The 14792-nt window shown below is 52.3% G+C and overlaps 1 protein-coding gene across 1 annotated transcript; it reads right to left on the reverse strand.

The window, feature by feature from the left end:
* Positions 1 to 1520: 1520 nt before the first annotated feature.
* On the reverse strand, positions 1521 to 14052 carry Lrpap1 (LDL receptor related protein associated protein 1). Its single transcript, XM_034508689.3, has 8 exons — positions 13802 to 14052; positions 10847 to 10991; positions 7552 to 7673; positions 6496 to 6616; positions 5889 to 6047; positions 4257 to 4339; positions 3343 to 3519; positions 1521 to 1922 (listed from the first exon to the last, which is right to left on the reverse strand). Exons 1-8 carry the CDS (start codon positions 14012 to 14014, stop codon positions 1860 to 1862), a joined length of 1083 nt encoding a protein of 360 aa, XP_034364580.1. The 5' UTR covers positions 14015 to 14052; the 3' UTR covers positions 1521 to 1859.
* Between the last annotated feature and the right edge of the window lie 740 nt (positions 14053 to 14792).

The raw sequence follows: 14792 nt of genomic DNA on the forward strand, positions 1-14792 counted from the left end.
TGGTTTGCAAAGCCACCCTGGGCTCATGGGACCTTACCTTTGGGTTGGAAAAATAGGACACAGGTCATCTTTCCAGAACGAATGTTTTAAAAGACATTTTATTCATTGTGTGAACCCATGTGCCACAGCACACATGGCCAGAGGACAACTCGCACGAACCTGTTCTCCTTCACCGTATGGTGACTGATGACCTGCCGGCCTGGGGACTTTCGCTCACCTTTGCTAGGTCACCATGGCAGAGCACTGCTACTCAGAACCTCAAGGTTTGTAGCTTGAGGTTCCCTTGCTATGGGAGTCACTCAGGGAGGTTTGCAGGGTCTGGCCTCTGAGAGCTTAGTCAGGAGGGGCCCCTGACTGAGGTCAGCTCCAGAAGGAGGCAGCTCCCACACAGGTCATGTCACATGCGCTCCCTAACTCAGCTGTGGGCTCTATTACTCACACTGAGATGGTTCACTGGGCTGTGTACTGCTACAAACACATTTTACTTCAACGTGTCCACTTCCAAGCCCTAGAATGCAGCTACAACCTCTGGCTCTAGGGACGCAGACAAACAGTGAAGATGCGTCCAGTGGCCAGGCAGTCCCCCTGCAGTTGACTCTGAGCCTGGTGTCAGGGGCCCAGTGTCATCCCAGTGCCCTGGGCTGTGTGGCACAGGAGGCCTTGGTGGGTACCCGAGTATCTGTGTTGGGCTGAACCAGAAAGGCAGAACTGAGACCCTAGCAATAAGAATTTCTCCAGGCCTCAGACACTACTGAGGGCTCTGGGAAGATATTTACTAGTGCTGGGAGGGACACCCCAGCTGGTCTGGATGGTGGCAGACACAGCGTGGGTGAGGGAACCACACTGCCTGCTGTTCCTTGCTGCTGTTTTTTGCATGATGCCCTGGATGTTTGCCTATATATGAGCATCCACTTGTGTATAGGTATACATGAAGGTGTGTCCACACATCAAAATGAGAGTGCCTTTTCCCATCATGCTCCGCCTTTGCTTATTTGGCTGGGATAGCTAACCAGCTTGCCCTGGCTGTACTTTCTCTGCCTCTCAAGTGCTGGGACTACAGGCAAGTAACACGCCAAGGCTCTGCAGATCCAAACTGTAGACCTCAAGCTTGCAGGATGAGCATTCTATTCACGGAGCCTCTTTCCAGCTTTGATATTCTTATAGACATGGTTAACTGCGTACTCCTGATAGGCAGATCTCAGCTTCTGAGCTGAGATCCAGTAGCTAACAAACTCAATGGTCTGATCTTCCAGGACCAGCTGCTGGGTCAGACGAACTTTTGGCTACTCTGTGAGGGATCAGATAGTGACTCTGGATATAGAAGCCAAAGAATGTTCCCCTGCAGGCTTTCACTTCTGCCATCTTTGTCCTGAAATCCCTTGATTTAAAACTGCCTGGGGTTGGACCTAGAGGGGAGGAGACTAGTCTTCCCCTTCCCTCACATCTGTAACTTAATTTGTCATGGTGCCACCTTTGGCTCAATGGACCCATCCCGAGATACCAGGCAAGGACTAGATGGCTCAAAACCCTGCCATATATTTCAGGACTCTGTACATAACATTTCCAGTGGCAGATGTATGTAATTTCAATGTAAACTGTTTCTCTGCAGCATGGAGGCCAGTCATATCTCACTGGTAGCTACACCCAAGGCCTTCAACCAGGGTGATGGCAGCTATACTTGTTTGAAAGAAAAGAAGTCCTTGCCAGCCTCTGCAGGATCAGACTGGTATTTCAAAGGATCCTTTCACCACTCTGGTCAGCCACACCAGTCACTACGGGTCTATGTAAGCCAATGACATGCTGACAGCTCCCGGTGTCTTCAAGAACCTCTCTAGGCTGCTGCTGGTGGCTTCTGGCCCTCAGAGCTCATTGTGCCGAGCCCTGGAGACCCTACTGGACAGGTCCTGCAGATGCTTCTTCACCTGTGTAAGAGGAGATCTGTCAGTGGGGGACACCATGGCAAGCCTGCTGTCAAGAGATCACAGGAGACAGCTGAAAATCAGTACCAAACCCTCTGGTTCATCTCCCCCCCCACAGCTACCCAGTACCAAACCCTCTGGCTCGTCTCCCCCCGCTCCCCCCCAGCCACCCAGAGCATGTCATGAGTAAGGATAGAGCTTAGTGCAGACTCAAAAACCGAAGGAAAGCTAGAAAAACAGCCAGAAGCAGATCACCCCAAAAGACAATGACACTGTAGAGACCCTATGGTGGCTCATGAAGACGGTGACCGTCCTCACAATGGTGGATGCCTGAAGGGGGTCACAGAGAACTCCACTTCTGACCCCTTAATACCACAAGGGTACAAAGAGCCGTACTAGCCTATCAGACCTGGACTGGGTTTGATCTGTGGCTTTAATGAGTTCTCTCAAAGTGACAGCTGCTAGCACTACCCTTCATATGAGACCTGTGGTTTGATGTCAGTAGTTGGCAGGTCTCAAAGCACACCATGTGGTCCTGGCACCCCTAGTTTATTGTCCAGATTCATACGGCCCCTCATTGCAACAAGTCTCTTGGTGGCCAGGAGGCAGCCAAGAATGTGCTTGAATTTTAGTGCTGTGAAAACTCCCAAATCCTATGGTAATTTCGCCAATGGCTTTTGAGCCCCATGGATTTAGGCTCCTGCTGTTCTATGTACTACTCTGCTTCTCAGAGTTTTGATTTTTTGCATAGTTAACACTCTGTGCTCAACTTGAGAAGGTGCAGGAGGGAATCTCCTGTACGCTGGCTACAGCCCCCAGATCCTTCCAGAGGCAAGGCATGCGGGTCCTCAGGGCTTCCCAGCGTGTGTATGGTCATACAGCTGGCGTGCCTTTGCTTGTTCAGTTCTGCTTCAACCAACCCAGAGGTTGTTTTCTATTTTCTTTTCTTTTCTTTTTTTTTTTTTTTTTTGGTTTTTCAAGACAGGGTTTCTCTGTGTAGCCCTGGCTGTCCCTGAACTCAGAAATCTGCCTGCCTCTGCCTGCCTCTGCCTCCCAAGTGCTGGGATTAAAGGCGTGCGCCACCACCACCTGGCTGAGAGGTTGTTTTCTAAAGGGCTCCACTGCCCCACTGCCTCTGCAGGCCACCTGTGTCACATCCCAGTGTGGCCATCCTGGGATTAAAGCCCACACCTCAGCAGGCCAGGAAACAGCTCCCTGTCCAGAGGCTCCCTGGATGCTACAATGCCTTACATGTCTATAGGCATGTACATCTTACATGTTGTCTATAGGCATCTCCCACGCTGAGTACCCGCCCACTCACAGTTCCAATGGACTGCATTTGTGTTTCCCTGAGTCAGCAGACCATGTATCTAAGACCCAAGGGAAGGGTGATCAGGACTGGGTGCAAGGACGCCGTGCCCACCTTGTAGCCCAGCTCCTTGGTCTTCTCCTCCAGCAGCACATACTTCTCCTTGTTGCGGCTGATGTGCTCGGGGTCACCGATGCTCTCCACATGCTTCAGCTTCTGATGGGAAATCTCCAGCTGCTTCTGGTAGTGGTTGTGCTTTTCAATTTTGGCCTCGAAGTGTTTGAGCTCCTCCTACGAGGCATCAGGAACTTACTCTCCTCCAATACAGAGTCCCAGCGAGGTGCCTGTCTCTTATTCAGAGATGGTCCTGACCCCTCAGCAGCTCTCGGGCTGCACACTTGAGAGCTGACACACTCACTGCTAAGATTCTCTAAACGGGGATTGTCCACCAGAACCTGGTAGCAGCAGAGACCTTTGAACTCCCATCCCTAAACACCTTTCCCACTGACTCCAGGTGCACACCCCATCTTCCACCTTCAGGAGACCATGACTAAAGCAGGCGAGATTCTGGGATCTAAGGTCTCTTCCCAGGGCCACAAAAGCTAAACCCCCATGAGGATGGTTTCATGTCTACCTCACTGCCCCTGAGGGCTCCTTTGCTTCTCACAGGCTGCCTGCTGCTGGAACCTGCCTGCTCCCTTTTACCTCATGGATCCAATGATCACTGGGAGGTCAGTGGTGGCCTCCAGAAACACCACCTCTGGAACTTCTTGGGCACAGACACACTGGAGAAGCCTTAGAAAACTTGAGGACCCCAAACTATACAAGTCCCAAGCATGTCCTATCCTACCCTAAACAGCAAGGAACTCTCAACCATCCTGTTCAGAAGATATTCCACCCATCAGCTTCCTGGAGCTCTGCCCGCACTGCACACCTGGCCAGGTATGTGGCCATACACCCATCTCAGCAGCTCACAGCTCAGAGCAGGCAGACCACCCCACCATGCTGCACACTGAGACTTCTCTTACCCTGAATGACTCCAGTTCCTTCTCGGTGAAGTTGGCAGACTGAGCCAGGTCCCACAGATCTATCACTCGGGGTTCTTCAAACTCTGCAGGAGAGCAAGGGCTGTCTGTCTGGGTAGGTAGCATGTCAGGACACACCTTGGTGCTGGGGCCAGGTGGCCTGTCATCCCGAGGGAATGGTGTGTGTTGCATCTTGGGAGCACTAAGTACCTGGTCTGTACTCATAGCACCGCTTAGATGCAGCTCGATTGAAACCTGGCTGCGGCAGTGAAGGTGTCACATCCTCTGGACTCAGAATCACCTGTTACCCCTGCCCAGGGCTGCCATCAGCCTTGCTCCTGGCTGTCTCAAGGTGGGTGTGAGTTAGAGCAGCAGTGTGACAGGACCGTGAAGATCCAGCTGGGTACTGGGGAGGGCTGGCACCAAGTCAAGGCTGAGGTCTGCCCATTCACATTTTGGCTCCCATGATCCCTAGACTGGGGTAAATGGAGAGCCATCCAGCAAGGTTCCCTGGCCTCTGGCCACCCCTGAGCCACAGCAGAAAATCCTGCTGTCCACAGGGCCCCTGGTTTTCCAGAGAATGTAGGAGTTAGCCTATATTTCCACAGGTAGGCCAGTGGGCGAAGCCAAGGGACTGTTTGGATGCAGCTCCCTAGGAGATGACCCATGGAGGGCAGGATAGTGGTTAGAGAAAGAGGTGACACCCAACACATTGACCACGGCCAGACTCCCTTGTATGACCCCATTAACCCAACAACAGTTAGTCCTCAGAGCTGGCCTATGAGAAAGATTGGCCATCTCTATAGCAAGCAGTCTCTGGAGAGGGAACAATGACTCCATAGCAGTCCTCAAGCCCAGACCCACAAGAGCACACCATGCCTGGAGGTGCTTCCCAGAAGGAGGTTCTGCACGGGGCCATGCTGTCTAAGGCTGTGCCTGTAGGACTTTGTCTATTGCTGGACAGAAAACTAGGCACCATCACTCCCAAACCCCCACTATGCCACCACCTGGAGCCCCAGGGATGGACAGCAAGCCTGGCCCTAGCACTCTTGTAAGTCCTGCGAGGGTGGGGTTGTCACTGCAGCAGAAGCTGCCATACTGCTTGATACAAGGGCCATTGGCCAGCATGGAATCAATGGCGAAGCCGGCCCCCACTATGAAGGGGATCCAGAGACAGTCCTGCGCCAGATTACTAAGGCTGAAAGACAGCCTGGATGGAGGGCCACTCTGCTACCACTTCAAAATAATTTTGGTGACAGGGCTGATGGCCGGCCCAGAACATTTTTTTAAAATTAACCTTTATTTTGTGAGCATGAATGTTTTGTCTGCATGTATGTCTGTGTACCACAGGCATATGGTGCCCATGGAGCCCATTAGAGGGCACTGGATCACCCGGGATTGGAGTTACAGATAGTTGTGAGCTGCTATGTGGGTGCTGGGGATAGAACCCGGGTCCTCTGCAACAGGTCAGTACTCTGAATCACTGAGCCATCTCTCCAGTTCCTGGCCCAGACATTTATATTTCAGCTCTAGGAAGTGGGGTCCAGGACAGGCCATTCTTTAACACAGACAATGACTGAATGTGACAAGTCTCCTAGGTACTCCTGGGCCCATGCACCTGTCCCCAGGGCTTACCAGTGGTGGAGCCATAGCCCTGGTGGCTGACCTTCCTCAGACGGTCTAGGCCCTGGTTGATACTACGCAGTCTGTCCTTCAGCTCACTGTGCTTGCTGGTCAGGGTGTCACTCTTGATGTGAGTCATGTCGGAGGGACTGAGAAGGTTCTCATACCCTTCTGTGGAACAAGACACAGAATGTTTGACAAGAACTGGCATCCTAGTGGCCAAGATGGCCCCAATGCCATCCACAGGCCATACTGCAGCCCTCAGAGCTAGCTGATGGATGTGCTTTCTCAAACAAACATCTAAGAGTGGATGTCTCGGCATCTGTACCCAAAGGCTTGCCCCAGGGGCCTCCATGGTCCCTAATGGCTCTTTCTCAGGCCCCCTACTTGGCAAAGGCATACTACTCAGAACTCAAGGTGGCTGGCTTAGAGTGGTGGCCTGCTACATCAGGCCACCTCAGTCACCCCAGAAGCAAGCAATCTGTATAGCTGTATTGACATAACACAACTGATATAGAACATGGGTAGAAACACAAGAAAAGTGTCCCCCTTTCCTCCCCACAACCCCAGGCAACCATGTTCTACCGTGCCCAGAGCACGTGGACATGGGTGGACGGACCTTCAGCTCTGCTCAGTGTGTCAAGCAGCACATTGTACTCGTGGATCTTCTCTTTGTAGTGCAGAAACTCTCGCCACAGCTTGTCCAATTCTTCACTGGAGAATTTCCCTGATGTCTTTGCCTAAGAGGAAATAGCCTAGGCTGACCATGTCTGTCCCATCATCAGCACATCCCAGGGAGGTCAGGTGCCTATCAGCTGCATCCTTGTTCCAGGGCAAAGAGCTTGGGGCTGTTCTCATCCCCTGCAAGCCCGGTGCCCCTCTACTAGGTGTGTGCACCAGGAAAAGAAAAATCAATCTGGAAGCTCCTAATGGGCAGTGTCTCTTTTCCTTGATGTCCCCAGATTTGACAGGGCTGGCCAGAAAAGGGAAGGGAAGGACTCTGAGGAAGGTGCCTACATCTGCTCAACTCTTCTGGCTGTGTACACATCAAGAACAGCAGGGCCATCTCAATGGTCCAGCAGGGACCAGATCAGTGTAACCTAGACAGGCTATCCCAGGAGTTGGACCAATCGAGCCTGTGGCACTGAACCCCTGCCATATCCCAGTGCCCACCCCACACACCTGTGCTCTCTGCTTAGGTCTGCACCACAAAGCAAAGATGGGCAGACCCAGCATTGCCTACCTGCCCAATCATGGTATCAAGAGCCCACACCAACATCTGTTATACAGCTGAGGGCCCCTTTCCTAATCCCAGAAGCAGGCCCACAGGCCAGACAAAATAAATACAGCTACCTGACCTGACATCTGTGTGATTTGTCCACACACTGTGAAGAGCACATCTAAGGCTGCAGTCCTGACAGCCAGGAGCAGCTCTGCTGAGCAAGCATAACCAACCAGGATGCTCAGACTTCACAGAAGGAGAATATGTACACAGATCATGTCTCTCAGTGAAGCCAGCAGCTTGAGTTGGTATAGAAGACGCAGCAAGATGACAGCAGAGACAGAGCCCCACCCTACCCCCACTCCCCCACCCCTCAGCTCCCAGCCCTACATCGTAGCTCTCCACAGGTCGGCTCAAGTTTTAGAAGATAAAGGGGAAAATGGCAAGTGGTACCTTGTGCCACAGCTTTTCCAGCCTGGGGTCCCCCAGCTCATCCTGGGTGTCTTCATTGAGTGCGTTGCTGTGCACCATCTGGGTGTTCTTTCTCCCATCCAGTCCGTACCTGGCCAGAATGACTAGAGACAGGGCATTTGATTTTTATTGGACACTGTCTCCCTTAATAAGCAGGAGCTGACACAGGAGCCTCTAAGAGTCTGCTTCTCCTTTTCTAGAAGATTCCTTTCACTCCCCCAAGTGGTCACACAAGATCTGGGGAGGATATGCACCAGGTGCTCAAGGCCTGGGACTTGCAAGGCATCCTGGGTTCTACCACAGATGCTCCCTGCTTGAGCCTTCCTGAATCAGGAGCTCACAGGCAGAGAGAGTGGGACGATGTTTGGACCGTATCTTGATGCTTCCATTTCTGGCACCTGCCAAGCCTCAGCAAAAAACAAAAACAAAATAACAATAACAACAAACCAGGACTGACCTGGGTGTCAGGGTGATGGCTAGGAAAGGCTGGCCAATAGGCACCTAGCCTCTGAGATGTCCAGGCTCTATGCATGCCCACAGCCCTTCCACTCTGGAGGTCTTGGCACCTTTTGTCACCAACACATAATGGGCAAATCTGCCACCTGACTTCAATAATGACTGTCCTGTAACTTCCATGCCCCTGCCAGCCAGGCTACCATGGAACTTGCATACCACGTGCAGCACCCATGCCTGCTTGGTGAGAGGGCTTGCTTGATCTCTGCTCTTAAGTGCAGAGAGACTCCTAGGACTAAATTCTGCTTAGCTGCTGGGGATCTGTCCCTCACCTGTGACCCTGTCTTCTCTAGAAAGGGTACAGAATTTCTGTTGTGCTACTTTGTCATCTCTAAGCTGGTGACCCACAGATCCCCAGAATGTTCTTGGGACTTTCATCCAACAACTCTCACTGAGCAGTTCCACATGGCATTGTGACCTCCATGCCCTAGTGGATCAGGAGATACATGACTCACAGTGCAGCTTCCCCACGCTGTTCCTTTTGATGGGCTCTGCTTTCAGTCATAGCCGACCCTGCAAGTGTGTCCCTGCTGCTCACATTGCACCTGTCTACCCTTTCCCCAGGCCTAAGAACAATGGTGCCTCATTCTGCCTGGTAGCTTGAAGCCCCCTCCACCTCCTGGAGTTGGGATGTGATGAGAGGCACATTCTTACTGCCCTACATGTGTTCCCAGACTGGTCTATAGCATTCCTGATGACCACAGAAAGCCACTTTTACTGACTGGTCAGGAAGTATCTGTGAGTAAGCGGCGTGGGTGCATACACTATGAGTTGATCTGGACTCCATGACATCTAATTCAGATCTTACAAAGCTATTTTAAAGTGGGCAGTGGCTTGAGTCTATAATCTATGACACTTGGGAGACTTAAGCAGGAGGAATGCTTGAGTTGGGGAGCAGCCTGGGCAACACAGTACAATCAGTACGCTCAGATACCTCTTAGCCTCACAGCCAGGGCCTGGCACTGCCTCTGCAGCTTTGCTGCCCAGCCCAAGCCTGCTCATTGCTTGCTACCATGGAAAAGAGCTGTCACTGTCACCCCCAATCTGGGTATCCCTGATGCCTGAGCTGGGCCAGGGTAGGAGGAGGGGTTGGGAAGAGGGGAACACAAGCTCCATCAGACTCAGGCCCACAGGCAAATTGCTCAAGACTGTTCGAGTTAAGCCTGAGCAACATCTGAATCCTGGAGTGCTAAGGTCTGTATGAAATGGGATTCCAGGGAGCTGGAGCATCTCACAGTTCCCTGCAGGATCCGGACCCAGCATGGGGACTGAGGCAGCCGGGGGATGCACGTCCTTGAACAGCTGCCCCATAGGACTGAGTTCATGTGAGGTTTTGCACAGGAGCTGAGGGTCTAGATGAGGCAGCTCCCATGACTAGCCCTTTAAGGATCTGGCCTGGCTCAGGGTAGAGCTGGTTATAGCTAGGGGGCCCAACCCTTCACATGATCTGCTTCTTACACCCAGGTTCTGGGTCTAGACTCTGAATTTTGGTCCCCCAGATGTGGGGCCAGTACTGACAATGACTTGAGCAGTGAAGAGAAGACCCACATGGATCATACCTAGAAGGTGGCCAGCAACCATAAGCACTCATCTCCAGCAGCAAGAGCGCCACCAAGTGCTTAGAAGGGTCAACTTCACACGTCAGCACCTAATCCTGTTAGGTCTGCTGCCAGGCCACCAGCACCCGTGAAGAGGAAGCATCACCCAAACAGAAAACCTTGCTCTATGTGGGCCAGACTCTGTCAAGCTGGAAGAAGCTAAACCCCACCCAGGACACGGGCTAGCCAGGAGATGTTGGTCACTAGTTCTCCTCTTGGCCTTCTGAATTCCTCTGTTTCTGAGCCCAACTCTATCTCCGCAGAGCTGGCCTCCTCTCCTGGGGGACCAACTCCACATTCAGCATCAAGCCTGTGGAAGGGACTCTATACAGGGCACCTCCTGTCATAGCAGAGACCTTAGCACTGAGGCCTAGTTCTGAGGAAGCTGCCTGTATGAACCCTGGCTACAGTTCAATTGCCAACATTAACACCCATCACCCACCCTGTATGCCAGTGGTACCTCATGGGGGCACTACCCTCAGTTTGGGACTAGCATGAGAGGCGGGGTGGAAAACAGTGTGTTAGCACAAGGAGTGGGGGGTGTGGTCGTGATGGGGGTCAAATGTGCCACTGGTCAGCCAGGGGATGGCAGAGCTGGGATAGAACCCCACTGCCCAGGTCATGCAGAAGGGTTGGTAACCAGTCTATGGGCTATGTCCCGAATGCCACAGGGCAGCACACGATGAGCCCAACTCTTCCTATCAATGCCTAACTGTGCGCTGAGGGGGTGAGGAGGATGGGAGGAGAATCCAAGTGGAGCACACACCGGTCCTCTAGACCTAAGGATCCATGTGTGCATTAAGTCTGCACAATGCATAGGGCTTGTGAGTCTGCCCATCTTCACTGTCCACACAAGGAAATGCTCACAACCGCCTTGCCAGCCGTCCATTCTGAGATCAGACCTACTTCCTCATCTGGCTGACAGCATCCTATCTTCTTCCTGGCCAAACAGCTCCAGACCCTTTGGTCGCCTGGGCGTGTACCAAGTTCCTAGCCCTGACTTCCTCCCAACATTCATAAAGCAGCACAGGAGCTTTTAACCATGACCTGGGGCATCTGTCCTCAGATGAGCCACTTCACAGATGTGTACTTGCTTTCACATGTCCCCCTCCCTCAACTCGGCCTGGGGGCTGGTGGCTGCACCCGCCATGAGCATAGGAAGGTACCATTGAGGTTGTGGACCAGTTTTGCTTCTTTCTCGCCATCCTCGTCTAAGCCTTCCACCTTCAGCTTCTTCCAGTTGAGTTCATCCCTTTCCTGTATCTTCAGGTCAGAATGTAGCTCAGCCAGCCTCACGGGAGACAGATGAAGCTGCCCAAGAAGAAAGAAGTGACATGAGATAAGCCACTGTGTGACAGACCATGGGCAACAAGACTGACCTGGAGGAGGGGGAACCGAGAGTTCAGAGTGGGCAGGGCTGGAAGTCACTCAGAAGACACATAAGGACTTCAAAGACTGACACCCTATGTCAGAAGCCCAGCCAGAGACACAGCTGAGTCAAGGTCTGGAAATCCCAAGATCAGGAAGAAGTCAAGGACTGTGAGCAGCCTCCTGCGGCAGGGCACCACAGCTTTCCCACTCTGACACCCAGAGCTATGAACCAGGTAACGGATAAACCAGGAAGGGCTGGACTTGGTGAAGAAATGAGTGATTTTTACAAGAAGTGGGGAAAGAAAGAATGACCGTATAGTAGAAGGATGAATGTACAGAAAACTTGCCAATACAATCTTAAAACAACTTTTTTTTTTTTTTTTTTTGAGGTACTAGAACCAGATCCTGGGCCTTGTACATAGTAGGCATACTACCACAGAGAGATCCTGTCTTAAAATCAGTCAGTCAGAAGGACTGTGCTCCCAGGAAACCTGAGAAATCAGCTCCTGTAATCTGAATACACTTTGTCTAAGAGACAAAAACTGGGTCTCTGAGAGTATGTGGTAGCCTGGGGAGGTTTCCATACCCCAACTCCAAGGAGAGTTGCAACACACCAGGCATGTCAAATCGCTGAGTCAGAACAGACATGCCCCAAGTCCCCCACTGAATGGCTCACAGATCATAACCTAAGCTTGTCTATGAACCAGGAACCGAGTAATGCCAGAGCCAGGGCATGAAGGGTTAGATTGGCATGAAGCAATGCCACCCCCGCCCCAATCTCAAATTGCCCAATCTCACAAGACAGAGGTGGGTTCCAGGCCTTTGCAGAGCTCTCCCATACCCGACTGCATTCCCTGGAGTATCAAGACAGACCCCAGCTCTTCCAAAGATGGACTGGGAATGGGGTGAGGAGAAGAGCTCTGCCTCACTTTTTCTTCAGCCTCATATGTGATAAACTACAAGGATAAAACTTCCCCGTGAGAACCCCCAGGAGGCTACAACCCAGGGAAGGCCTAAGTGAACACCTTATCTACCTAAGGCAATAGGGGTAGGAGCTGATAGCACTGATAACTACTTCACCCCAAGGGCAGAAGGCCCATCCCAAATGTTTACATGTTTACATGAAAGATAAGAACTTGGAGTTCTCCCCCTGAGCTGAGGTGACTTAGCAGGTAGGACCCAGTATAGAAGGAAAAGCAGCAAAACTCAACCTGTGTCCTCAAGGCCTAGGCTCCTTGGAAGTGGAGGAAGTAGAGACAAGAGACATCCTATAAGGGAAGGCACTGGAAGACTGTCCCTCCAGTCAGCAGAAAAAACTGAACACACATCCCCTGCAGAACTTTTTAGGGCTAGAGAGCTGGAAGGACATGCAGCCCAAGGCTTAGGATGAAGAGAGCAGCATCTTAACAGTGACATGGAACTATGAACAACTAGGAGAAATATGATGTGATGTTGCCACAGATCAGTGCATATGTCCGAGGACCCAGGGACCACAAAGGCACAGAGTGAGGTCAAAAGTCACCTGGACGTGCATGTGGAGGACTTGGGGCTACCTTCTAAGCAAAAGAGATCCCAGGATCTATGGACACCAGACTATACTTCCCCAACACAGTCTTTGAAGGTATCTGCAATGTCTTTATGGCCCCATCCTCGTTTTATTGGGTAATCCCAGGTGAAGCACATTCATCACAGTGGGCACATGGAGACAGCTGTCGGGACAGCAAGCTCCCCACATGTCCACTCACAGCTGTGCGCCTGGCCCCGTTCTCCAGAAAGCTGAACTGCTTTTCCAGGCCACAGGGCTGTCCCAAACCTTTGTAGGCTCGGCTCGACACTGCACACTGTCCCCTCTTGCAGCAGCCTCTTAAAGACACTGGCTGGGCACTAAGCTGTGGGGCTGACTGTGAGGTACCACTCTCCTTCCCCAGAAGCCAGCTTCTCAACCATCCATCCTAATCCTCCAGGGCCAAAGTTCTCCAAGGTTTTCTTTTAAAACTCACTCTTAGTTTGCAAATTATTTACTCTCCTCCCAAACTCAGGAATGTTTAAACAGGAGGGCTAAGATACTGTGGTTCAGACACTGTTTATGAATAAATACCTAAACAAAAGCCCAAGTACTAGCCTAGTCCCAGGCCAGCCCTCAGGCTCTGGATATCTCCATTTCAAAAGGAAGAGAGATTAGCATAGTTGCTAAATCCAATTTCAGCATTCCCCAGGTCTGGTGTAGTGTTTACCTATACTAAGGGATCCCAATCGCCTAGGGAAATGCTTTACACAAATTAACCAGCTCCAGGAGCAACTGTGGCTTCTGCTGTCTCTGTACTGTCTCATCTCAGGTCACCTGTTTTTCTTCTTTCCATAGGAGTAAATACAGATAAAGGAAAGACTTGCAAGCCAGACCCCACGTAGAAAGCACCTGGCTATCTCCATCTGAATAGTTGGCTCTTTGTAAAATTGGCTTTTTGGGCAGAGCTAGGAAGGGTGGGTATCACTCATCCTTTAGGGTCGCCAATTGCACTAAAGGCAACCACAGCCCCTTACAACCAGCACCAAGTTTCTTTGGGGCTTTTGGGTCTCTTATTACAAGTGAGGTCAAGGTGGCCCACCTGACATTAAAAGGGAGACAGTACAAAGGGTAGGCCATCCCCCATCCCAGCGGCTATGCTGGCCTCTTAATCAGGGCCCTGCTCTCCTTCGCTCACACGCAGCTCCTCACCCCCATCCCCGCGCGTCTCCCTGGCCCCACTCACCCGCTTGGCCTTCTCCCATAGCTGGTTCAGCTTCTCCATGCGGAACTCCTCCCCGGACTCGCGCTTGGCGGCCATCTCGGGCTCGTTCTTCTCCCGCGAGTACTTGCCGCTATGGCCTGCTATAGGCTGGGGCACAAGCAGCAGCGGCAGCAACAACAACACTAGCAGCTGGAGCCGGGGCAGCGTAGAGACACTCTCTTTTCGAGGCGCCATCTTTCTCTGCAGAGCCAGCAGACTGACAGGCCTGAATCCTGTAGGACCGCCCACCTGGAGCCCCACCCACCAAAGGTCCCTTCCAGGACCCGCCTCCCTTCCCAATCCGATCCCGTCCAGCCCATAGGACTGCCCACTTTCGGTCTCTGGCTCCGCCCTGCCCACCGCCAGCACAGAGCACTGATCCCAAGGCATTTTCACGCTGGGCCTCGCCAGCCGGGTTTCTGGGCCTAAGGAGACGAAGCTGGGAAAGCCGGGACCTGCGGCCGAACTGGGGCCACTGGGTCTCATCTGCGCACTTACGCACCGCCCCACTCCTCGCAATCATGCAAGAAGCGCGGCGGGAGATGGTTTTGCCATTAAACACCGGAGCAGCCTGGCTCCAGCCCATACCTGGAGTGCGGCTGCCATAAGACTGGAGACCGGTTAAGATGAAGCTCTGTCCTTAGGACACATCCTAGACATTTCCCCTCCGCGCGGTTTCTGTTTGAAAGGCTTTGTGCACCTGCGGAGTCTCTTTCCACCTGTAGCCCTGGAGAAAATCCAATGGACAAAATGAGGCACAGCCTGCCTGTTGGGGGCGTGGCCTGGCCTAGAGACAGCCTGATGCTCCAGGAATCCAGGGGCTTGGTACAGGCACCAACACAATTCGGGCCCAGGAGGGACAGGCAGAAGAGTCATCTGGTGACGATGACCCGAAAGGGTCTCCAATGGGGAGGGACATGGAAGACAAGAATAGGGGAGTTGGTGCTTTTTTTTTTTCTTTTTCTTTCTTTCT

Source organism: Arvicanthis niloticus, chromosome 7 (genome assembly GCF_011762505.2).
Source record: "Arvicanthis niloticus isolate mArvNil1 chromosome 7, mArvNil1.pat.X, whole genome shotgun sequence".
NCBI classification, from domain to species: Eukaryota; Metazoa; Chordata; class Mammalia; order Rodentia; family Muridae; genus Arvicanthis; species Arvicanthis niloticus.